At 46.5% G+C, this 25,710-nt stretch overlaps 1 protein-coding gene across 1 annotated transcript in view; it reads left to right on the forward strand.

Moving 5' to 3' along the window:
- LOC146342526 (vomeronasal type-2 receptor 26-like) overlaps nucleotides 1-25,710 on the forward strand; it is a 29,981-nt gene continuing 4,271 nt past the window's right edge. The window contains exons 1-5 of the mRNA XM_084807877.1: nucleotides 1-9; nucleotides 6,150-6,316; nucleotides 7,892-8,069; nucleotides 15,277-16,137; nucleotides 18,155-18,382. Of these exons, the coding sequence (XP_084664003.1) occupies nucleotides 1-9; nucleotides 6,150-6,316; nucleotides 7,892-8,069; nucleotides 15,277-16,137; nucleotides 18,155-18,382 (1,443 nt within the window). The remainder of the gene's footprint in view (nucleotides 10-6,149; nucleotides 6,317-7,891; nucleotides 8,070-15,276; nucleotides 16,138-18,154; nucleotides 18,383-25,710) is intronic.

Consider the following 25,710-nt stretch of genomic DNA (forward strand, 5'->3'; position numbering starts at 1 on the left):
ATGGGGGAGGTATGGCCATGTGGGATTAACAGGTCAAAAAAGTCAAAAGGGCTGGGACCAAAAATATAAAGAAAATCCATTACATTCTAGAATGAACCTCTTACTACCATAACTAAGATGTTGCAGTGTCATAAGCAAAAATAGAGGCACTGTAGCCTTTAAAAATGGGGAAATGCTGCACAAAAGCTAGGAAATCACAAACCACTTTGTGTGGTCTGTGGAATGGGGTGTAGTAATCTTCCTGGAGAGCCATATTGTGACACAGGAGGGCTGTATTCAGCCCTCAGACCTGAAGTTCCCCATCCTTGCTCTGTAACAGTGCATTACTTGGGGGAAACATAACTGCCCCCACAGCTGTAGTACAGTCAGACCAGATGTAGTTCCTCCCAACGGGGCACCATACAGGATGCCACATTACCATGTGTCTTCCTTCTTCAGATGCATTCCAGGAAAGAGATTCTCACAGCCACTGTTTTCCCATAGTGATAAAATATGTTATTGTTGATTTTTAGCTGTAAACAAACAGGGACACCACTGCCAGCAAATCATGGATTCATGCAAGTATATAAGTGCCTTCCTGCCTCCAGGAAGTACCATGGACATCTTGAGAATTTCTTCATCCCAAATGTTTTTCACTCCTTCCTGTATCTCACACCCCCACACCTCCATGGATGTTGAGAAAACATTTTTAAATGGATGTTTGACAAAGCCCTGATGTAAACTATGGATTTGGTGCAAACCAGGAAGAAAAGGGGTCACATTATTTAAACAACAAAATTTTAATCATTTACTGAAAAAAGTATTATTAAGGCTGTAACATCTGAATAGTTACAGCACACGCATAACAAAGTCATAAGAGAATAAGGATAAGAAAGTAACCAGGATAAACACATCCAGCTAAACCTAACGAGAGTGTGTCCCTATTTTCTCAAAGTTCTTCCCACAAATATCTTACTGTCAGAGGTCCCAGATTTTCCAAATATTCAACCTCTCCTGAGCAGCTCTCTGATTTTCTTTTGTTTTCTGAGTCTTCTTTCCTTCTCTCTGTCTTTCAGCCTTCCTCTACCAAAGCAGCCATTCTTGCCTCAACTTTTTATATGTGAAAGCTATCCCACATTTTTGTAGCTCTGACCAATTGAGTGCTTGCCTTTGCCCTGAATACCTTCTGCTGAGCTCTTTGCAAAACTCTGCAAAATCAAACTACTATTTTGTGACCTTCAGAAACTTCCCTGCAACCCCTTGTCTTGCCTACCATCTGATAATCCTTGTTCTCTCACTTGCTTTACAGACCTGGTGGGACAAAACCTAGTAACACATACACTTAACTTTTAACCTTTTGATTTTAAACTGGCCAGAATATATGGGGGTGTGGGGGGGAATCAACCTTTAAAGATAGATAGATAGATAGATAGATAGATAGATAGATAGATAGATAGATGGATGGATGGGTGAGTGGGTGGGTGGGTGGGTGGGTGGACGGATGGACGGACTGTAGTATAAGACAGTTCTGTTGCTTCACATATGGATTGGAAGATAATTCCACAGCAGAGGAGCAACAGGGACAGTCCTAGGTGCAACCTGAAATAATCACAGCACCTAGTAGAACAGCGATGCCAAAAGGGCAGCCCATGGGCCATAGCATTCCCTGAAACCCTTTCTGGCAGTTTCAGCCCATGGGCCATAGCAGTCCACCCACAACCAGAAAAAAAAAATCTCTTGAAATGGGTTCTGCAGTTCCTACCATAGTATCAAAGGTTCCTGCCTGCTTCCTCAGACTATCTAGGAATTGAGCTTTTGTGTCAGAAACCATAGAGCCTGTTTCTAGAGCATTTTCCTGTCTTTCTTTTTGCTTTGTTCTTCTGAAAAAGTTCCAGGTCAGAGAGTGTGGGATGTGAGGATGCCTCAGAAAGAGAGTTGGAGGAGGGTTTGGAGCCACTCATCCTTGGTGACTGGGGGGTTTGAGAATAGAGGTTTGGGGGAGGTGTTGTCAGGAGTGTTTCTCAGCACACTGAGTAGGATAGCAGCTCAGATTCTGAAGGAGAACCATCAGGCATGGGGGAGGTGTTTTCCCAAGCTAGTCCAGATATGAGTAGGCGTGCTTCTCAGGTTATAAATGTCCAGATGGCTGAGCATGAGGGTCCCTCCTCACCCCCCCGTGACAGCCAGTGAACAGGAGGAGGCGGGGTTTGGGGAAGATGACCTAATAGATGCTAGGCGCAGACGCAGAGCAAAGAGAGAGAAGGCAAGGGCGGAACTTAGATGGTCTACCCAATTGTCCTTGTATGAACAGCTGCGCTTAGAGGCCTCACAAGAAGAGAGGGATCTCCCCCCCTTAAGTTAGGCTAGACAGACCACCTCCCTCTTCAAACAGCAGGCAACTCTCGCAAATCCCATTTGAATCCCCTGAAGGCATTCCTTTGTAGATGGAGAGTCTCTGAGAATTTGCATCTGTATGACCCTGTGAAGTAATGGCTTAAAAGCTGTAGACTGCAGCCTCTCGTCTGCGTATGTTTGGGTGTTGAAATAAAGTGGGGGTTAAGAGAGCTTCGGCTATTGGGCGGTATAGAAATAAATAAATAAATAAATAAATAAATAAATAAGGGAATCCTGACAGGTGTGCTGGTTGTATCTGCTCAAAGCAGGTGTCAGGTACCTGAAACACTCTTGGGCAGGAGGGTAATCTGAGTGAGTGAATGGGTGATGTGTGTGAGAGTGGTCTTTCTGTGTGAGAAAGTGAGTGTATGCTGTATGTCAGTGTGCATGTGTGTGTGTGTGCGCGCGAGCGAGCGAGTGAGCGTGCACGTGCATTCGTATATGTGCATACACGTGTGTGGTTCCTGCCACTCCAGCAGACACCTGATGTGGACCTCAGGGCCCCAAAGGCTGTGCAGTGCAGTAGAGTCTTATTTTAATCATTGCCACCTCCTCCCACACTCCATCTGAAGACTGTGACTAAATGTAGACTTAATGTCCTCAATGTCAGCCAGTGCCGCCCCGCTCCAACATTTTTGTGTGTGTGCTTTGTTTGCCATCAAGATCAGAGGAGGGCAACCACAAATTGAGTCGGGGATAGGGATGCTGGAGACATCTGCTGCAGAATCCAATGAGGCCAGATTCCCAAGAATTCAATTTCTGGAGTCCACAGTAGACCAGTTCCTCCTTACCTGTGTGTCCTCGGGTTTTGCGCACAGTGGCTCTCTGTTTTTCTAAAAGGTGTGATTGGCTACTGGCAGCCTCCATTTGCCTGTCATGGGAAATTACAGCCATAATTGGTGTATTTTACACTACTTGTTGCCCTAAAGCATTTAGGTAGAAGTAAGTGCTTCACAGCCCCAAATGGCATAACATTTGTCAGGTATGAATAATTTCTCCACAATACACTAATGTATGATTAGCCTATTTCAACATTTAGAAAGATGGAGAGCTGCCCTACGAACTCTGGCAGATGTGCCAGGACTCCTGGGAAATCCGCAGGGCCCCAAGTGGCCCGAATTTCACCATGGTGGACCCCCCACACACACCAGGTTTCAGTGGTCTCACCCATCCCTAGAGGGGGGAGATGACCTCCCACCTGGCCCACAGTGGGAAAAAAATGGTATCAAGGAGCATGAGCTTGCTCCTTGATATCACAAGTGGGGTTCCCATGTGCTTTAAAGGTACTTGATCTTCCTGACGACGCATCTGCCGGGAATTGGATTTTTTCTGCCCTGCACCTCCTTCCATTGGGGACAGAACGTAAGGAAGGCAAAGCTGGCTCAGTGAGGTTCTCAGAGACTGTACTTCCCCTTTGCTTTTTGAAGACTCATCAATAGTCACAGCCTTTTGCTGCATGAAGATGTTGGATTGCTAAAGGAGTCAAATTTCCAAATTTTGGTAAGAAGTAGGGGTGGACGAAAGTCCCTTACCTGTCGTCGAAGGACGTTCGCGGTGGGGGGGAGGCGCTTCGCTGCTCCCCCCGTGAAATTCAGGCCGGGGGGGAGGCTTCCCGCCTCGCCCGGCCGCGAACGCGAAAGTTTTTTTTTTTTAAAAAAAACGCCCCCTGATAGGCTTCGTGACGATTCACATAGCCTATCATGGCTAGGTCTGCAAAGTCAGCTGTGATAAGCTACGTCAATCATCACGTAGCCTATCACGGGTGACTTAAAAAAAAAAAAAGCGCGTACGCTAATGGCGGCCCCCATAGGGAGCCGCCATTCGCGTTCCGTATTTAGTCGCTGTAGTCTACGTAAATGTTTACGTAGACTACGGCGAAAATAAGGGCAATGCAAATAGCGTTGCCCTTATTTTCGCCGTAGTCTACGTAAAGATTTACGTAGACTACAGCGACCAAATAAGGAACGGGAATGGCGGCTCCCTATGGGGGCCGCCATGAGTGTACGCGCTTTTTTTTTTTTAAAAGTCACCCGTGATAGGCTACGTGACGATTGACGTAGCCTATCACGGCTGACTTTGCAAATCTAGCCGTGATAGGCTACGTGAATCGTCACGTAGCCTATCAGGGGGCGTTTTTTTTTCCTTTGATTGCAATGGCGGTGGCGGCAGCCGGTCGAAAGACCGGCTGCCGCTCCCGGCCCGCTCGAACACCCGCCGAACCGCCGGCCGGACCCGTCACCGGGAGGGACATTCGGTGAAGGTAAGTCCCGTCCCGGGGTGGGTGCGGGGGGCGGGGGGGGGGTTCGGAGGATTTCTCCCCGAAACTTGTTTGGGGGGCCGAACATGTTGGCGCTCGGCCCCCCGAAGTTTCGGGGAGAAATTCTCCGCCATCCCTAGTTAGGGATGCTGGAGAATTTCTCCCCGAATCTTCGGGGGGCCGAGTGCCAACGCATTCGGCCCTCCAAAATAGGCGGTGAAATTCTCCCCCCGCCCCCCCCGGGACAAGACTTACCTTTGGCGAATGTCCCTCCCGGCGGCGGGTCCTGGCAGCGTATCGGCGGCGTTTCGGCACGGGCGGGGGCGGCGGCCGGTCTCCCGACCGGCTGCCGCCACCGCCATTGCAAAAAAAAAAAAAAACTAAAGTAAAAAAACAAACAAACCCGTGCATAGGCTACGTAAATCGTCACGTAGCCTATCACGGGGTCCTTTTTTTTTAACTTTTTGTTTCGCGGCCTGAACCCTGGCCTGAATTTCGTCCGGGCAAGGCGGGAAGCCTTCCCCCCTTCGCCTGAACTTCAGGGGGAAAAGCGAAGTGCCTCCCCCCCACCGCGAAGCCAAGCTGCGAAAAGGTAAGTGACTTTCGTACATCCCTACACTCACTAGATTTGCAGCTTGAACAATAAGGAAGTTGTGCAGCTAATGGTCAAGCTGATCTAGATTTATTGTTTCACCATCATTCTGCATCATGCAACATGAACATGAATATGAAACTTCACAATCCTATGGCCATTCAGAGAATAGCTGAAATCAATAGCTGAAAACAATGCGTCATGCGTTACACAATCCTGTGTCTGCTCCTATGTGGTTTCTTGCTAGAACATTGGATTGTTCTTTGACCATCCTGATTACTACATCACTACTGAAGTTTGCATTTGGGTGCTGAAGTATTCCAGTTTTGTAAAACAGCAACAGCAACCAAAGAAAGCCTGTCTCAATATGCAATTTGTATGCTATCTCCAAATACAGAAATTGCAATCGTGTGCTTCTTTGGTAGTAGACATTCTTCTTCTTAAGGCCTCAGTTTGCTGAGTACCTTTTCTCACTGTCAATCATTAAGTGTATCTGTCTCTCTTGCTGTCCCACTGAAGAGTGGATAAACATGTTTTCTCATTCAATGTTTCACAGGGCCTGTAGTTCGAAGGTAGTGATTATCTCAGTTCTAAGTAACAATTGCACCATGATTATTTCTACTTTGCCTCCAAGTCCCTAGGGAGCTGCCGTACCTAACGTAATGCAAACCAAGATGACGGATGCTATTAATATTCCACAGACAACTGCAAGCCAGGGCTAGAGAGATAATCAAGGCTCTGTCAGTCAGGGCACTGATAACTTTCACTGCACGGCCTGAGCCCCACCCCAACCATTTGGCCATTTATGTCAGGCTATGCTAGTCAGCATAGACTCCTTGAAGGATAATGTGGGGACAGGTGAATTGGTTTACGCAAGGCATTGTTTCAATCTTATTTGTAGCATTGGTATTTGTGTTTTTTCCTCAGGTGGTGTGTAATGTTAAATGCAGCATCGGTGATCCACTTCCCATTCTTCACAAGCATTACCAGTCAGGAGACCTCATCATTGCTGGCATTATGTCTCAGATCTACATATTTTCTCTCCTTATAAACTTCAAAGAATGTCCCTCTATTAACCTCTTTGATGACATTGTGTAAGCTTTTCTCCGTTGTGGTTTAAAGACACCGATCATGCATTTCTTAATCTTTTAATAATAAACAGGTTTTTCAGGAAAGCCTGTCCCATACATTGGTGTTCACTTCAGTGGATGAAAGAATGATCAATACTGCAAATCTTTACCAAATAGCATTCCATCCCGACCATTATGTTAGGAAAAGTGCTTGTAAAATGTGTATATTAGGCAAAGTTGCATACAAAATACATATATTAAGAGAAATGCACTCAAAACATGGCAGTTTTCAAGCAAACAACCCCCCTCCCCCCTCCCACAAAGTTTGGGATGAACCAAATTTAAGATTGGAAAAAATGCTCAAAGTTCAGAATAAATCAACCTTAAGATCTGAAGCATGAGAAATAGAGGATAATTAATATTTACCTTTATCTCCATCTCTACTCCTAACCAACCCTTCAAAGGGAATTGTAAGTTAACATTATCGTGTCTCCAAATATCTTATTTTTCTAAGTTAGGGGTGGGCAGCCCTACATATTTTTGTAACCCCAGTGACCATGGCTGTGGCTACATTTGCCACCATAGTGCTTATAGTGAAAAAGGCAGTGATTTTTTTTTTTTTAAAGGAAGCCATGCACACAGGGAGCATACTCCTTATTCATAAGCAGAATCATGCTCATAAAAGCTTCCTAGAAACACAATTCTGGTTTTTGCCATTGCATTAGGTGTGAAGCCCACCAGCAGCAACAGCAGTGGGGTATGGCTGCTGGTGAATTTTGCTTGAACCAATGTGGCCCATGACACACAAGAAGTAGCCCACCCCTTTTCTAAGGCTTATCTAGACATTGAATGCTACTTCATAGTCTACATAGATCATGGGATTGGATCCAAGGAAGCACTTCTGGATCCATTCCATACACATATCCAACAGAAGAAGCTCCTCTGAATTCAACCATAACTTGTAGCTACAGATACATAATAATAAAATTGAAACTGGGACATTTAACAATGGCTTTATTGTTTTGTTTTTTAACACTTGAACATTTGTGATATAGAAGTGCAAAAAAGAAAAAAAAAGCTAAAGTAACTGACTGAAAGCCACAGAAAATGGTGTATCCACAGCACGTGGTTTGAAAAATCTGAAACAACAACAGTTTTTAAAAGAACATGGACAAAAGTTGGATTCTGCTTGTGTTGCCCCCATTTTGGAGACCAACACTAAACAATTCAAATATCCCATACCTGGAGAGAAATACTACTACTTTGTATAAATGTGGACAATGACAATCTCAGAAACATTCTTCTGCTAACTAACATCTTTCAAAAAACTACCAGTATTGGATTTTTGAACACAGATGACAAAAATATTCCAGAATGTGCCTATAGCTTTTCATATAGGGTCTCATTTGTACAATGTACTGAAATGTGGCAGATTCATATAATGAACCAATTGCACTGTGACACAGCAAATAACTCTCATTTCAGGTTCATGACCCAGATCTACCAGCACAATCTAGCCTTGGGTTTTGCTGTAAATGAGATTAATGAAAACTCCCAGATTTTACCGAATGTCACCCTGGGCTTCCATATCTCTGATAGCCATTTCACTGCAAGCTGGACCTATCATGCCTCATTGGAACTCTTCTCTACGCAGGGCAGATTGGTCCCTAACTACAAGTGTGACATCCAGAACAATCCAGTAGCAGTCATTGGAGGACCTACCTCTGATGTCTGTATCCACATGGCAATCATCCTGTACATCTACAAGATCCCACAGGTACAATGGTATATGGGAGGTCAATAAGCTGTGCTTACATCAATGGCCTTTTAGAAGTTTTTCTTTTTCTTTTGGGGGAAATGGAAACTGTTGTGATTGAGATAAAGAGGCATATCTTGCTTTAAGCATGGTAGTGAAAGGTCAAAAACATATCAGGAAATACGTTTCAGATTTGTGAAACAAAATAGTTCATGGGGACTTCTTTATTGAACTGCATAGCTACCAACATGAGAATGGAAAGCATCTCTTTGTTGGATCAAGCTGCATTATGATAAACTATGACTAGCATTTCAGTAGCAGTTTATACTAGGGATGTACACAGACCCTCTGCTTCAATTTGGACCCACTGAGTAAACACTATTTGCAATTTTGGCTTATCATTCCAGAGTTTGAGACTGTGTTAGTATGAAATTCAAGCTCTTGAAGACAGTCTGGAAACTGCATTTAGTACAAATTGCAGCTGTTAGAGTACAAATGGTGACCACTTGCTGGGTTCCCCATGAGTACTTATCAGTATGGAAGCATTCCAGTTCATCAACTCCACTTCTCTGCTGCTGATCAGGAGTAAATCCAGGATAGAAGATCCCTTGTTTCTTTCTCTAACTTTTTAGAGGTAAAGTTGTCAGCAACAGAAGTGAAGAATTTATTGGACATTTAGCACATGTCAAGAAAGTTTAAATCCTCCATTAGTACTATGGCATACCTCTGAAAATGCTTTGTATCTCTTTCATGAAAATGTCATCCATATCTTCTGGCTGGCTGAGTAGTTTGTAGAATACTGTGATGGGCATCAATTTGGATAGCTTAAGAGCGGATTAGACAAATTAATGGAGGATAAGGCTATCAATGGCTACTAGTCATGATGGCTATATACTCCCTCCAGTATCACAGGATATATGTCTCCATATACACATCCTACTTGTGGGCTTCCCATAACCAGCTGGTTGGCCATTGTGTGAATAGAATACTGGACTAGATAGACTCTTGGCCAGATCCACCATGGCTCTTCTAATGCTCTTATGTTCATATACTGCCACAAATATACCACCTTTTGTTTCTCTCTCCTTCTGTCCTTGACCCAAGCTCCCTCTTCCTTCCTTCCTTCCTTCCTTCCTTCCTTCCTTCCTTCCTTCCTTCCTTTGATATAATAGTTTTATTTAAAACAACAAGAACAAGAACATAAACACACAATGCACATATACTAAAATATCTCTTAAGATTGTAAGATATCTACCTTTGGCTCCCCTTACACAACAAATACTTATTATTAGTGTTGCTCTTGGCAGTGGTGGTGGCAGGATAGGGGCCTGTGTGGTGGCCCCTGCTCCTTGCCCGAGTGTTGCTCTTGGTGGATGCGGTGGCAAGATGGCACTTCCCTCTCAGCTTACATCCTGCTGCCTCTGCTGCTGAGAAGAACTGCACGCCTCTCTGCCCAGCACCAGCAGAGAGGGACACAGTTGCTCTTGGCGATGGCAGTGATGGCAGGGTGCTTCCCTCTCAGTTCCCATCCTGCTGCCTTCGCTGCTGCCGGTGAGAACAACTGTGCCCCTCTCTGCCCAGAACCAGCAGAGAGAGATGCAGTTGTTCTTGGTGGCAGCGGCAGCGGCTCTCACCAGGCTCCTGTGAACCATCAGCCAGATCACATCCCAGTGCAAGCAGGGGATCCGGTGAGCAGAAACCATCTTCACCTCCCCATCTGATCTCATAAGCTAAGCAGGGTCAGCCTTGGTTAGTACTTGGATGGGAGACCGCCTGGGAATCTGGAGATGTTGGAGAATTCTGACACAGATCTCAGTGAGGCCAAATGCCAGTGCATTCAGCTCCCCAAAATCCATGGCGGAACAAAGCCCCCCACCTCACCACGGAGCACTTACCTGTTGCCTTTCGCACTGCTTTGCGAATGGCAGCCGCGGCCGCCATTTGCTTCTTCATTATTGCCATGATAGGCTATGTAAATACGTACGTAGCCTATCACAGCTAATGCAGGGATGCCATTTGCCTCCCTGCAGAGGCTGTGATAGGCTATGTAAATATTTACATAAATATTTACATAGCCTATCACGGCAAAAAGGGAACGCAAATGGCAGCGGCTACGGATGTGGAAATACAAAGCTGAGCAGAGAGGACAACCAACTCTGTGTACCAACTTCCATAAGAAAGGCTATTTTTCGTAGGTATCAGTGTATTTTTTCCCCTGCCCTGAGATGTGCAGTAATTACTTTCAGCCAAAACACTTCCTCCTCCTTGGGGCTTCCCAAAACAAGGCTGTCCTAGGTGTGCCTGAGTGATGCACTCTTGGTTTAAAGCACCGCTGTTTGACAGAAAGAAAGAAAAAACGTTTTAAAATGACCATGCCAGTCTGGAGCCCTGAACGAGGTATTATGCTCCCTGGTAAGTTTTCTATTTCCACATCCAGCCTTGTTGGTGACGTTGTGAGGCTAAAATGGGGAGGAGAACCAACTCTGTGCATGTCTACTCAGAAGTAAGTCTTACTGAGTTCAATGCGACTTACTCCTACACATGTCAGCACCCCACTTGCCCCCAGCTCAGCTTTGTATTTCCACATCCAGCTCATTAGCAAACCTCCTGTTAGTTATCTCAGAAGACCCTTGGGTGAATGGGGGGGGGGTTAAGGGAACAGCTGGATTGAGGGAGATTCCCCACACACACACATAATGGAAGAATATTGTTCTTCATATTCCCTGGTATGTTTATTCCTCATTTTGTCCATTCCCTGAGCATGTGCAGAGTGTGCTTTTTATTCAAACAAAGAGAAGGTTGCTGATCTTTCCCTTCATGCTGCATTTGTACCAGTGTGACTGCTTCAGAAAGAACTTTCCATTATACTGTCTCTTTTTCTTCATAAGTTTCATAACAGAAGTATGGTGTAGTGGTTAGAGTCCAGTCCGGAGTCACCCAGTGAGATAACTAACAGGACGTTTTCTAATGAGCTGGATGCAGAAATACAAAGCTGAGCTGGGGGCAAGTGGGGTGCTGACATGTGTAGGAGTAAGTCGTATTGAACGCAATTAGACTTACTTCTGAGTAGACATGCACAGAGTTGGTTCTCCTCTCCATTTTAGCCTCAGAATGTCAACAACAACTCTGGATGTGGAAATATAAAGCTTAGCAGGGAGAATAATACCTGGTGCAGGGCTCCAGACCAGCATGGTCATTTTAAAAGGCAGGCTGGCTGGCTGGCTGTCTTTCTTTCTTTCTTTCTTTCTTTCTTTCTTTCTTTCTTTCTTTCTTTCAAACAGCGTTGCTTTAAACAAAGAGTGCATCGCTCAGGCACACCTAGGGTAGCCTTGTTTTGGGAAGCCCCGAGGAGGAGGAAGTGTTTTGGCTGAAAGTAATTACTGCATGTCTCAGGGCAGGGGAAAAAATACGTAAATATCTATGAAAAATAGCCTTTCTTACGGAAGTTATGCAGACTCACGGAGATGGCTGGGCACCAGAATTATGGCTGTCAGTACGGATTTATCTTTGCAATTTTCGGAGTGGAAAAAAAAGAGGAGAATTCCGGGGGCTTGTGAACGACGGTACTGAGCACTGGCCGCAAACTATGGAAGTCAAGCGGCACGGAAGGTACACAATTCGTACATCCCTAGATTTCTCCAACATCCCTAATAAGAAGCCTCAGTTTGGTAGGCCAGAGTGCCAAGTCCCCTATACCCCTCTTTCCAGAGATCTGAGGCCATGCTGGTGTAGTGGCTAGAGTGTGGTGTAGTGGCTAGAGTGTTGGACTGGGAGCCGGGAGATCCAGGTTCTAATCCCCACTCAGCCATGGAAGCTTGCTGGGTGACTTTGGGCCAGTCACAGACTCTCAGCCCAACCTACCTCACAGGATTGTTGTTGTGAGAATAAAATAGAGAGGAGGAGGATCATGTAAGCCGCCTTGGGTTCCTTGCAAGAGGAAAAAAGGCGGGATATAAATGCAATAGACAACAACAATAACAACAACAACAACAATGCTGCAATCACTAGGTTTCTTACCCCAGCAGGGCTAAGGTGCCACACTGCTGCTGAAATCACTCAGAGTGCCTTCCCTGTGAGGAAAGGCTCCATGCTGAAATCACTGAAAGACTAGCTCCCTTCCCACTGGAATCACTGGGCTCCTTGCTTCATTGACGGAGAAAGGTGCCATCATTGGGTACCTTGCCTCCCCTAGTCAAGGCCTGCTGCTCTCCTTCCCCATCAGCTGAGACCAGGAGGGTCGTTCAACGCTCACAAGTTCTTGTCAGCAGGAAAGGACTTCAGCCCAGGGAAAGGTATATTGCTTTTGGAGGTTCTTCATGCAAATTGTCGCCTCCAACCCTGCTTTCCTTTGTGTGTGTGTGTGTGTGTGTGTGTGTGTGTAGGCCTCAGGCCTCAGGAAGGCTCCTTCCCACAGTCTTGAAAACTGCTTTTAGGCCTGGAGCTCAGCTTCACCAAGAATGCAGCCAATTTCCCCACCAAAGCCTAACTTGGTGAAACCTGGAGCATCCCCAGCTGGTCTTAAGCATTAAATCCATTTGCTCAACTACTTTCCCCAAAACTAGCTTGTGTACTTGAATCTTTGGAAACCCCAAGAAATGTGCCATTGTGGCATTATCCTCTCCAATAGTGTCCGAGTGTAGATCTCTTTGGGTGGGAATCACCTTCTTGGCCATAGAGACTCTAATGCCACTGATTAAAGACTCTTTTTAAGTGGGTGTGTGAGTCTCATTAGAATGTGTGCAGGTTTGTACATGGGTCTGACCAGAACACATCATGTAACAGACCTATATATGAAAAGACAATGCTAACCTCCATCCATGAGGCCCTCTATCAAGGGTGAATCCTTTTCCCCTATAACATCCCATAATAAGCCTTGTTATGCACCAACCAATCTAATCCACTAGAAAATTACATAGCTATCTACATGCAACATTTGGGGCAGATTGGACAAGGGGGAGCTTAGCTATGCCTCCCAAACTGACTTTTTGCTCCTTTGGGAAAAATACATAAAATGGTGATCCCAACCATAGCTATGGGTGGCCCAACTGGGCCAGCCACAATAATGACATCAGAGGCCATTGGACTTCCACCTTCCCTGTTTCCCTACAGAATTTTCCTGCAAACGATCAGATATCACCTCGACTGATGTTATTCATCCTTTGTTATATTTAGCTCCAGGGTTTTGCCCCCCCCCCTTAGGATTTACTTTTATGCCATCTTGGTCAGGATTGCAACACTTCTGCCATTAGCAATATGACAATGGAACCAATTACCTAGGGAGGTGGTGGGCTCTCCCACACTGGAGGCATTCAAGACAAGGCTGGACAGCCGCCTGTCAGAGATGCTTTTGACCTGGATTCCTGCATTGAGCAGAGGATTGGACTCGATGGTCTTGTAGGACCCTTCCAACCCTACTGTTCTAGGATTCTGTGATTCTACGTTCTTCCCATTCTTTGTAAGGCACAACACATCTTGTGCCAGGAGTCCTAATATGTTATTTGGGTAACATAAGCTGCTATCAAAGAAACCAAACCTTCTCCAATGACACCACCTTCATAGACAGCTATTCACTTCCAGTATCTGCTTTCCCTAACAGCACCTTGACATTTGACAGGAAGGAGTAATGAACACACCACTTCATATTTATTGTTACGGGAGTGTTTTGTTTATTGCAGTTTTTGTAAACTTCACCTGGAAACAGATGTTTACAGCCTGGATAGAAAAATGGTAATAAATAAAAAACAGAACAAAATATATTAAAGGATGCATTTTTTTCCACTGAGATATACCAGCTGAGGGGCTATACAGTATAGCAGAAGCCTTGCTACACTAGTATAACATAAGAGATGCCACCACCATGTAACGTACACAGGTACAACTGCTTCAATACTTGGGTGCAACACTCTGCCAGCATATCTGTTCTGTTGACACAGTTCTGTCTCATGTGTAATTGGTGTATTGGATGTGCTCCAGGTATGGGTGAGAAACTCATTTGGTCCACATTTTAATGGGAACTTATGAAATGTGCACTTCCCACTCCCACACCTGAACCAGAATGCGGACCAAATGTGGAACAAATGAATTACAGTGACACCTTCACTTTTTACAATGCCCTTGGCATGGCTATTCCCTGGCCTATAAGTGAAAGGTTGACCAGGCAAAGCAAAGTGTTCCTCTGCTGTTTGCCCCTTCCTTTCTTGAACTTTTCCACTGCCATGTAAAAATGCATCTACTACAGACTATCGAGCACAAACATGCTTTATTTCAGGGTGAAATCACTTGCAAAATGCCATATATTTGCACAACTGCATACAAAAATGGCTATAATTAAAGAAATGTGTAAAAATGTATGAATTTCCATGATTTTTTAAAAAGCAAACTGATGTGAAAATGGGACGGAATTAATGAAATTCAGAAAAAGGGGAGGGGGAAAAGAAACTGAGTGAAACTGAGTTTCAGAGGTTCATCGATCCTGAAATTGCTCAATGTATGTGATCCTTGAGTGTTTCATCATTTTCAAATGAAATTGAGAAAAAAAATCTCTTGATTCATCAACACTCAATTAATATAAGTTTGAAATCTCATCAACACTCAATTAATACAAATTTGAAATCTCTGCGGCCAGTCTGTGGAGCTGCCAACCGGGCCCACCCACAGCCAGACTTCCGTCTGCTGCTGGGCTGCGGCCTCAAATGGCGTCTGGAGTAGCGGGCACCATTTGCCTCCCTGCGTTAGCCGTGATAGGCTACATATATATTTACATAGCCTATCACGGCAAAGAGCAGGGATGCAAATGGCTCCAGCTATGCCATTTGCATCCCTGCTCTTCTCGTTAGAAAAGAGAAGAAGACCTATCATTGCTAACGCAGGGATGGAAATGGCATAGCGGATGCCATTTGCATCCCTGCTCTTTGCCACGAAAGGCTACGTAAGTAAGTACGTAACTATCGCGGCTAAAGTAGGGAGGCAAATGGTGGCCGCAGACCGGGGCAGCGGACGGACCGGACCGGCTGACGCCGGGAAAAGTTCGCAGGAGGCGGGGGGGGAGTGCTCCATTCCACCATGGACTCCGGGGGGGGGGGATTTTAAAGAATGCAGCCTCATTGGAGTCCGTGGCAGAATTCTCTAACATCCCTACCATTTGGAAAGAATGTCACTATACATGAACATTGTTTCAACACGCATCCTAAATAATTCTTCTCCTTTCATTTTTATGTCTTTCCTTAAGCTTATATATGGCTCTGCTCTAGAAGTACATAAGAAAGAACAGGCGGTCTTCTACCACCAGATGTTCCCAAATTTGGACCATCAATATAAGGGGATGCTTCAGTTACTGCTTCATTTCAGGTGGACCTGGATTGGGGTGTTGTCAGCGAATGATGACAGTGGAGAGAGGCTTATACAGCATGTAATTCCAATGTTTTCCCAGAGTGACATATGCATTGAGTTCATACAAAGATTCCCAATAATTACTTATTCCAATGATATTGAAGGAATGGTGGCAGAGGGAATACAAACATACAATGTTGTCATGAGTAGCACTGCTAATGCAGTTGTTGTTCATGGTGAAATTGAGATCATGATACTTTTAAGAATGTTTCCCAGCTTGTCAAACTATGAGGATATACCAATGCAAAACAGAGATAAAATCTGGATTTTGACAGCCCAGATGGATTTCACATCACTTCCCTTTCAAAAAAGTTGGGACATAGACTTCCTCCATGGTGCTCTCTCATTCACACTTCACTCAAAGGAGGTGTTGGGATTCCAGAAATTTCTTCAGAGGAGAAACCCTACTTTGGATAAAGAAGATGGCTTCATCAGGGTCTTCTGGGAAGAGGCATTTGAATGTTCCTTCCCCAACTCCATGAACAGAAAGCAAGTTGGGACAATCTGCAGTGGGGAGGAGAAGCTGGAAAGTCTCCCTGCATCTGTCTTTGAAATGAGCATGACTGGCCACAGCTACAGTGTCTACAATGCAGTCTATGCCGTGGCGCATGCTTTGCATGACCTGCATTCATCTACACTCAAACACAGAGCAATAGTGGATGAAGCAAGGCTGAAGCTTCTGCATGAACATCCACAGAAGGTAATGCCCTGAGCACACTAATGAAGGAGAGCTCACCATATCTGTGGGAACAAAAACAGAATAGAGACAGAGTGGGAACTGTCTCTACCAAGGCTGCTTAGTATCTAAGGCCCGATTTGTACATGATGTTAACAGATCTCACTGTTAGCCCTGTTGTAGATTCTTTTTTTCTTAAGTTAATATTATGTATGTTCATCTGGCCAAGTGGTATAAAACTATATAAAATATATTTGATTTCAAATGTATTTTCAATCTGTAATTAAATAGTTGCCTCAGTGATATACATGGTTTGACTGAGTAGGGTGTGAGAGACACCTTGTGTGAGGCTTAAACCAGGCATCTGCTTTGACTGTGAATAGCTGAAGAGTGGGGTTTGGACTTGCTTGGAAGGGGCCAAAATGCGCATTCTTGGTTGAGAAAACCCAGGACAGTATCTGATTGCCCTTCCTCCTTTCTTACTTTTCACCACTGTCCCTTTCTACTCTGACCCCAGCTTTCTTTCCTGCATTAATTCTGAAGAGCTAAGAGACGCATGCCTTTAATAATGTGTTCATTGATAATTCTGTTTTGCAGATTGATTAATTCTTGTATTTCAGTGTTTATCTCCCATTTTCAAATATAGCAGCCAGGACAGTTAGCAGCAGCAGCAGCAGCAGCAGCAGAGAAATAAGTACAGAAAAACCATGATTTAAATATCTATATTCTAAAGTTACCCTTAGAAGATCATTAGAATGTCACCACATCGTTCATATATTTGAATGTTTCCTACATGCAAATCCTAATTTCAATCCTAAATTCCCCTCCTTAAATAAGCTTGGCTGGCAGCACTTTTTTCCCCCATGAGGCATAAGGTTAAGACCACAAACCAGTGGTCCCTGGGAGGGTGTCCCAAAGCTGAAGGACTTTGAGAAACTCACTCTTCATGGAGAAGGAGGCCTGCAGGTGGAGAAGAAGGTCCACCCTCATACGCTTCCTCTGTGCAGCAATGGGGAAGTTTGTCAACATTACTACAGGGTTACACTGTCAGAGACAGCAAAAAGAGGCTTTTCAGTGAGTGATTTGGGGAGGCTTGGATCGTGTGGTTCTGAGGCCACCTAACATGTCCCAAGCATGTCTTGACCTGGCTTAGTTCATTTTCCTCCAACTAAAAGTAACAAGAAAGGAATATTCAAATTGCTGACTTAGGCAGAGGAGGAAAACATCCCTACACTCCATTTTCTGCCCTTCCAGCAGGAGCCCGGCCCAGTATATGGACTGGTGGTTCACCTACCATAGATTCTACCACTCCTAGCCAGCCCTGTTGCATTTCTCTCGATAATGTTATTATTCTCTCAGACATATTAATGTATTTCAAACACACTGGAATTGATGGCTTTCACTCCGCTAGGTTTATCTGATTGTTATTTAGTTTTTCAGTTGTTTTACTGATATAATTTTCCCTTGATATTTATGATAACATAATCTTATCGATACAATGACAACAATGCAATGCCTAGCATATTTCAGCATGAAACAACTTCTACTATATCTCCTACTAATCTACATAGAGGTTTTAAATTGTTCACTGCCCATAAGCATCTCTACACCAGCCTAAAATCCCACATTTAAAACAAGGCTTTCTGCTTCCATTTTAAGTGCAGGATTGCTCCCTTTAGACGAGCTTCCCTTCCCCCTCTTATCTGAATCTTCCATATGTTTCATTATACAGCCACTAGATGGTGCTGTGGTCTATGTCTTCTTAATGCGAATTTTCCTCTTTTCACGAGGGAACTCGAGTGGAACTCAAGCACTATAATCTGATAGCTCATTACCACCGATCTTTTAAAAAATGGAATAAAGGTCATTTAGTGTGGGAGACACCCTGGAGGTTAATGACATCATCTAAAGGCCCCCAAACTTCTGTGAGAAACCAGTCTCAATAGCAGGATAAAAGCTCCATGAGAAGAAGCTCCATATTGCTTAAGTCAGAAAGATCAACATCCTTATGACTTACATTCCTTTTCTTTTTCCATTTTAGCTTGACTACTTTCTGAGAAGCATCTCATTTAATAACAGTGCTGGAGAAAAAGTTTCCTTTGACCAAAATGGAGAGCTAGAGGCCGGATTTGATATTATCAATTGGGTCACATTTCCAAACTTGTCCTTTATTAGAGTGAAAGTTGGAGCGATGCATCTCAAAGCCCCTCTGGATGAAGGATTCACCATTTGGGAGGAAGCCATTGTGTGGCCCAGCAGGTTTAACCAGGTAGAGTCCAGCAATATTTGGGCTGTATCTAGCAGTCTATTTAGCAGAGTTCAAGAAGTGGTTCACTGTTTAGACCTGGGGTGGGGACTTTCACCTATGGGCTGGATGTGGACCATGGAGCCTTTGGATCTGGCATGCAGCCTCCTCTCATTGCCCCCACCATCTTATTAGGTTGTGGGGGGACCCATTCTCATGAATGACATGCATTGCTTTAAGCATAATTGTCATGCAGTGGTAATTTATTTTGGGTGGGGGGAGGTCACAGATGGCAAGGGAAGCACTAGCCCTCCCAGTGTACTGTGACTGTGAAGGTTTGAGGCCTACAAAGGCAAGGGAAAAAAGGGTCAGTCTTAGAGTTATCAAGTGTGGGTTTATCATTGAGATCCAACCCTGCAAAATACTTTTTTCCCCTCATTTATGGGCAGGCACATGACATCCCCTTTGTGGGTGAAAGGAGGGTGGCGGATAATGAGATGAGACACAAGTGTTTGGTATCAAATTGGGGCCACATTTATTGAAAATCTTCAAAGGAGAGATACTGGGACAGGCCACTAATCTATGCCACCAACTAGTCAGGCAATATAACAGGCGAAAGATTCTCTGCCTGAAGAGTGGTGTCGATAAGATGCCCCAGGACTCTCCCTTTTAGGGAAGGGAGGCCTTCCCCTGTCACCCCCTCCTCCTGGGCTGCAAAACACCGGGAGGGTGAGGTGAGTTGGCCTCACAGGTAACCCTTATCCCCTCGCTGGGGCTGCAAAACCCTGAGCAGGAGGCCTCAGGCATCGCATCATCTGTCACCAAAACAATGCCTCAGAATGCTCACCATCCCTTTTCTCAGCATCAGTGGCTGTCCTTAGCAGCTACAGGAGGATGACAAGCCTGTTGCTTAGCCCCCCCCCCTCAAAGAGACTGAATTAATTCCCACAGGCCCTTTGCAGACCTGACAGGAACAAGTTATTGCCTAAGTCTGACAGATGTTGCCCATCCTGTCTGTAAAGCTCCCCCCATGTCTGTGAAATCTCAGGATGAGGAATAATTCTGTTGCATTGCCTATATAGTCCTATAGCTAGGCCTCTGTTCACCTTCCTGCAGGCCCGTTCCAGGGCCTGCTGGTCCCAGCTATCCCTCCATGACACTCTGGGAATTAAACTGGACAAAAGAATTGTAAATCCCAGTCAACGACACCGGATAACGTGAACATTGGCTAAAGCCTGCAGAATGAGAGCTTTGCCTTTCAATAAACCCAGGTTGTTCCCTCTAAGTTGCAACACCAAAACCTGGGCGGGGGGGGGGTTCCACACCAAACCTTGATGGAATAACATGGGCAGGAGGAGCTCCCAACGCATGCCACATCTGCCCAACCACTGGACGTTGGCATGCAAGCAAAGTCCAAACTGAGATCCGCACTCTGACCTGGAAGCCCTCCAACTAGCCCAGAACATCATGCTGTGCCTACATATGAGCACACAAACAGGTTCCCATCCATTCCATCTATCTGAAAGAAAATTAAACAAGTGAGAACTCGAACTGTGTAAAAAGGTTATATCAATACCCTGCCTGGGAATGGTTTCACAGAAGCCTGGAAGGCCTTGGAGCTCCTGCCCACCACCTGGAGCTTCTCAGGTACGAAAACCTGAGAAGCGGCCATTGAAGTAGCCCCTATTCAGAAGGAATGCATACCGAACACCTTCAAGGTTAACTTCATGATTGCCCCAAACTGATATTTAGCCAAAGGGGAATTGTCAAGATGACAGAACAGTGGACCATTCCCTGACCCGCTAATATCTTGAGAAGCCTCCAAAGCCCTCACAGGGTATCACTCAGCGACCTGGAAAGGAAACAAGGATACTGTAGTGCCTATACCTTTGTGGTCATTCTTGGACTGCCTGAGCCAAATATGAATAATGTCCTGTGAAAACTGAACATCTCAGAACCGTAAAGCCCATTAAGACACATTGCTATGGCTGCCACAAGCAGTTTGGAAATTCTTAAATGCCCCAAATAATGCCGTCAATGCTGCAGCATGGAATAAGGTAACCACATAAGGAAAGTTGCACACCAATGGCAACAATCCCTGAAGACCTAGCAAAATGTCAGGGGATGGGGTGCCTGGAGTCAGCGACTGCAGGAGATACCCTGCCCCAGCCCTGGAGGCTACTCCAGACCCTAAAATCAGTGGTGTTATCAGACACGCTCTGGAGCTTAGACAAGAAGGCAAGTGCTGTGCGCTTACCTCTGATGATCCTAGGGATGTACGAAAGTCACTTACCTGTTCGCGGATTATGTTGATGTTGGGAGGGAGGCGTTCCTTCCCTCCCTCCTGGAATCCTGGCCGGCCTGCTCCGCTCCGCTCCACAGGGATTCTGCGGAGCTGCTGGCCAGCTCCACCAGCAGCCAGACATCCGTCCGCTGGCTAGCAGGGACACAAATGGCGGCAGCCATAGCTGCCGCCGTTTGCGTCCCTGCAGTCAGCCGTGATAGGCTACATAAATGTTTATGTAGCCTATCACGTCTGACTAAAACAACAACAACAACAACGCACATACGCAAATGGCAGCGGCCACGGCCGCCACCATTTGCATTCTTTATTTTGGCACGTCTTAGTCTACATCAAGATTTACGTAGACTAAGATGGCGAAAATAAGGGGAACGCAAATAGCGTAGCGGACGCTATGCTATTTGCGTTCCCCTTATTTTCGTCGTCTTAGTCTACGTAAATCTTGATGTAGACTAAGACGTGCCAAAATAAGGAACGCTAATGGGGGCGGGCATGGCTGCCGCCATTTTCGTACGTGCGTTTGTTTGTTTTTTAGTCAGACGTGATAGGCTACATAAACATTTACATAGCCTATCACGTTGTTGTTTTTTTAAACCTAGTCGTGATAGGCTACATAAATCTTTATGTAGCCTATCATGTCTTTTTATTTTTTTCTTTAACCAGAAATGGCGGTGGTGGCAGCCGGTCAGAAGACCGGCCGCCGCCGCCGTTGAACCACCGCCGCAGCAGCCGCCGCAGCCACCGCCACCCGGAAGATCCGCCCCAGGTAAGTCTCGTCCTGGGCGGGTGGCGGGGGGTGGCAGGCCATTCCACCACCGATTTCGGGGGGCCGAATGCACTGGCATTTGGCCTCCCCGAGATCCGTGGCGGAATTCTCTGACATCCCTAGATGATCCTAGCTGAAAGTCCTTTCCCCCAGGAATGGACACAGAACTGCAAAAGGTGATCCACTGGAATAGGCCACAACTGCTGCAGTTGTAGGTCAGACCTGAAAGCAAAGAACTCCCTACCTGCATTGTTCTAAGAGGCCCTGGTACTGGGAGCTATGGAGTGCATCATGGCTTGCTCTGCCGCAATCTGCCAATCTCCCAGAGTGCTGCTGGCATGGTTTCTGGAAGTGCACGCACCCGGGGGGCCAGCTCCTGGAACCTTTCCACCTGGTTACGCAACAAATCTGCAATTGGGTTGACTGGTATGTGCCTCACACAAAACCATATATTTTACGTTGCAGATAATGCAGGATGAAGGCTCTGACAAATGACATCACTCTATTACTATGGGAGGACAGGGTGTTGATAACCTGGACAGTGGCCTGGGGATCACACCAAAAGTGAACAACAGAGTTGGCCATTTGTTCTGCCCAAATAGGGACAGGCACATAAATGGGGGAAAAATAATAATCCAGGAATGTAAGATCTTTACAAATTCCCATGGCCAAGCAACTATTAGGCCACTGCCCTGAGCACCAGTGGTCCTGCCATATAACACCAGAGGTGTCAGAATGTATCTACAGTTTGGCCTCCAGGAGCAACTCACATATCCAAAATGAAACACCATTGAACTCCTGTAGAAACTGAAGCCAAACCACAAGATCTTGCTGCATTGCAGTGGAAATTCTGACTCAGTGGTGTGGGAGCTGGAGTCCCTGCCTGGCTCAGCACAGCCACCTCAGAAAGGCCCATCTGGGGGCAACTACTCTACGGGCAAAGTTCAGATGTCTGACTACCTCCTGGAGAGTATGGAGTGTTACCTTATGGGAGTGCATGATCACATGGATCTTATCACTCAGAACCGTGAGCTTATCCATAGGGAGTCTGCTGGACTGATTATTAACACTGTCTAGCTCAATCCTCAGGAACATCAAAACAGGAAGTGGGCCCTCTGTCTTCTCCTGCACCAGAGGGACACCCAACTCCCTGGACAATGTGTAAAATTCTTGCGTTGAATGGGTGCATTGGACAGAATCCCAAGGGCCAGGGAACAGAAAATCATCCAAATAAAGGCCAACACTCTGCACCTAGTCCTGTCTCTCGCCGCCCAATCCAAAAAGGTGCTAGACTTGTCAAACATGGTGCAAGACACAGAACATGCCATGGGGAGGGCCCTGTCCAGGTAAAACTGATCCTGGAAGCAAAACCCCAGAAGGTCAAAGTCAGAAGTGTTGACCAGGCAGCAGGATGCCATAAGTGGACTTTATGTCACACTTGCCCATCAGTGCCCCATGCCCACGAGCCCTTACAATAGCCATTGCAGTGTCAAAGAAGGTGTAGCACAGCAAACATAGTTGTTCCAATATTTCATCATTCACAGATCCACCTTTAGGGAAGGACAGGATGTGAATTAACCTGTACTTCCCTGGCACCTTCTTTGGCACAATCCCCCATGGCGGAACTCACAGATTGGGGACCAACGGAACTGTGAATGGACCAAGCACCCTCCCAGCTGAAACCTCCTTATTGATTTTAGCTTTGGCCAAGTGTTCCCTGCCCTTGATAGACTTCTAATTCCTGGAGAATTGGGCCTTGCATTGTCTCTGAAATGGTATTCTAAACCCTTCAGAAAACCTGAGATCTATCATCTAGGTATATTGCATCCTCCCTCTGCAGGTACTGCTTCAAGTGTTGCCTAAGGGGCTCAGGTTTAACTGGGCTGGGTCCCTTTTGGAAGAGGCTGTTGTCCCCTGCCAGCTTTCCTGCCCCCTTGCCCATCCTAGCTGGGGCCGCACCATCCTTTAATTTTGGGACAAGTGGTGCAAGCATGCTGTCCACCACAGGTGGAGCATTCATGGCAGAACTTGCATGGGGTTCGAGAGCAAGAGCCACGGGAACTGAATTCCCAGCAGAGCAAGTGGTGTTGAACCACCTGCTCCGTACTCACCCTAAAGGCCGAGGCGGGCTGTTGGTGGGCCAAAATGTGGCCACTATCAGACCTTTCCCCAAAACCTGGTCTGGCTGGAGTCATAAACTGAATCCACCCACATTTGGGGAATTTTTGTTGAAGAACGCCCATGTAGATAAGGAAACCTGGCAGCCAGCTGGGACATGTACGGGACACTGTCTTCTGTTTGCCTGTGTCCTGAGCTTTGTCACCTGACTTGTCTTTGTCCTTTGATTCCAGTTCACTGAACAATAAGGCAAAGACATCTATGAACTCCCCTCTAAGTATCTTCTCTCTAGTGGCAGGCATAAGGTGGTATCCGAAAGGGGTAGAAGTACACCCAGTTGGACTGGATCCCTCTCAGCTTTAGCGTATGGAACTTCCATCACAGGGGTTGATTCTGTCTGTCCCACTCTGGCAGGCCCAGCCGGACCAGTGCGGGACAGCCACCAGGCAGTTAGGTCAGTTGATGTTGCTGGAGATACCACAGGGGAATCCACGGGTGGCATGTTGTTAGACACAGTCCCAGATGAGGTGGCAGACACTCCAGATGCCGGCAGGGTGGGAGAGAGCAACTGCACGCTGTCAGGAGCAGTTGTACATGGTAAGGTATAGGGCCTATAATCAATTACCTCCGTGGGTGCCTTGGACCTTTCCACAGCATTGGGTGGAGCCAGCTGTGGCACCCCAGGCAACACACCCAGCCAAACTGGCTGTGCTGATGACTGATCCTCAGTAAGCTGAGGAAATGGCCAACCCAAGCCAGACGTCCAAGGCAGCCACCCCCACCCCCCATGGCAAAACTGGGCTCCAGCTCTGCTGAGGTGCAGTGGGCCCCTGAGTCTTCTCACCTTGGTCTGAAGTTACTACAGTGGGGGCCTCTGGAGCTGGTGCATATTCGACCAATGAAGACCCTTGGGCTGGTGGCAAAGTGAGGGCTGATCCTTTGACTGATGCAGAAGAAGTTGGTCCCATAACCTGCATTGAAGCTGTGCTAGAAGAGGCTTCAGTTGCATCCACAGGTGCTGCAACAATGGGGCACACATTACACTGGGCCTGTCCTCTAGTTTGCCTGAGCTGGGAACCTCCCCCAACCTCCTGCAAGACAGGTAAGGGGTCAGGTGTGATCCCCTTGTCTTTCTCGACTGCCTCCAGCCTTGCCAAAAGTAAAGGTAGGTCTGGTCCCTCCTTGTCCTCTGAGGAGGAATCAGGCGTCCTCCACCATCTCTTGGCAGGAGGGTGTGGTGCTTTCCCCTTCCCTTTCTTTCCACCTTGCCCCCTTTTTGGAGGCATCCTTGCTGCAAATGGCAAGGGCCAGGAAAACTGTTGCTCAGAGAGACTAGCCTCCAGATAGAGTCTGGAGCCTTGTATTGAGGCAGGAGTTGCGGGTATAACATCACCAATACTCCCCACAACTCCTCCTCCTTGGTTATATGGCATATGGGGGGGCAAGAACAGCCACCTACCTATGGGCTAGAAAATCCACCCTCCAAAAAAAACATAAAGAGCACTGCCAGGGGATGAATGGAAGGCAGCTGCCAAACCCAGCCTGAAGTGGCCAGATAAAGGAGGCCTGAAAGGCCCAAGACCATCAGACCGCCCAGTCACCCCCCAAACACATCTTCCTGTAGTCCCTGATCAAATGAGGAAGACCCTACTGGCTCACCCAGTAAACCTCAGGCCCACTAGGCCCCACAGAATCAGCCAGCGCATGAAGAGAGGTGGCCTGCGCACACAGATGGGCCGAACAGCTACTGGAGTGGCCATGCCTCCCTCCTTCATGCTCCTTGACTGCCACCGGCGTGCTGGCCCAGGAGAAGGCAGCAGAAACAATGGCCGTGCCCATTTTGGGGCCCTGCACACAGCCTCTGAGCAATGGCAATGCTTGGCAGGCTGAGGGGAAGGCACCCACGACGTTCCCAGGGGGTGCTGAAAACAGGCCAATGCCACATCTTCTCTGGCTGCAGAAGCATGTATTACCCCCTCTGCAGCTGCACTTCAGAGAGGCAGGAGGGAGGGGCCCTGAGAACTGAAATGCTTCTCGGGCCCGTCCCCCGGTTGGTGGCACCATTCAGCGACCACCAATGGCCATCGCCCATGTCTCTCCTTCCCCCCATACCCACAAGATCCCCCACCCCCCTGCCAGGCAAGCCAGATGCAGGGTGGGGCTTAT

The sequence above is a fragment of the Heloderma suspectum genome, chromosome 6 (genome assembly GCF_057233095.1).
Source record: "Heloderma suspectum isolate Gila_16-S chromosome 6, 16-S_ref, whole genome shotgun sequence".
NCBI lineage: Eukaryota > Metazoa > Chordata > Lepidosauria > Squamata > Helodermatidae > Heloderma > Heloderma suspectum.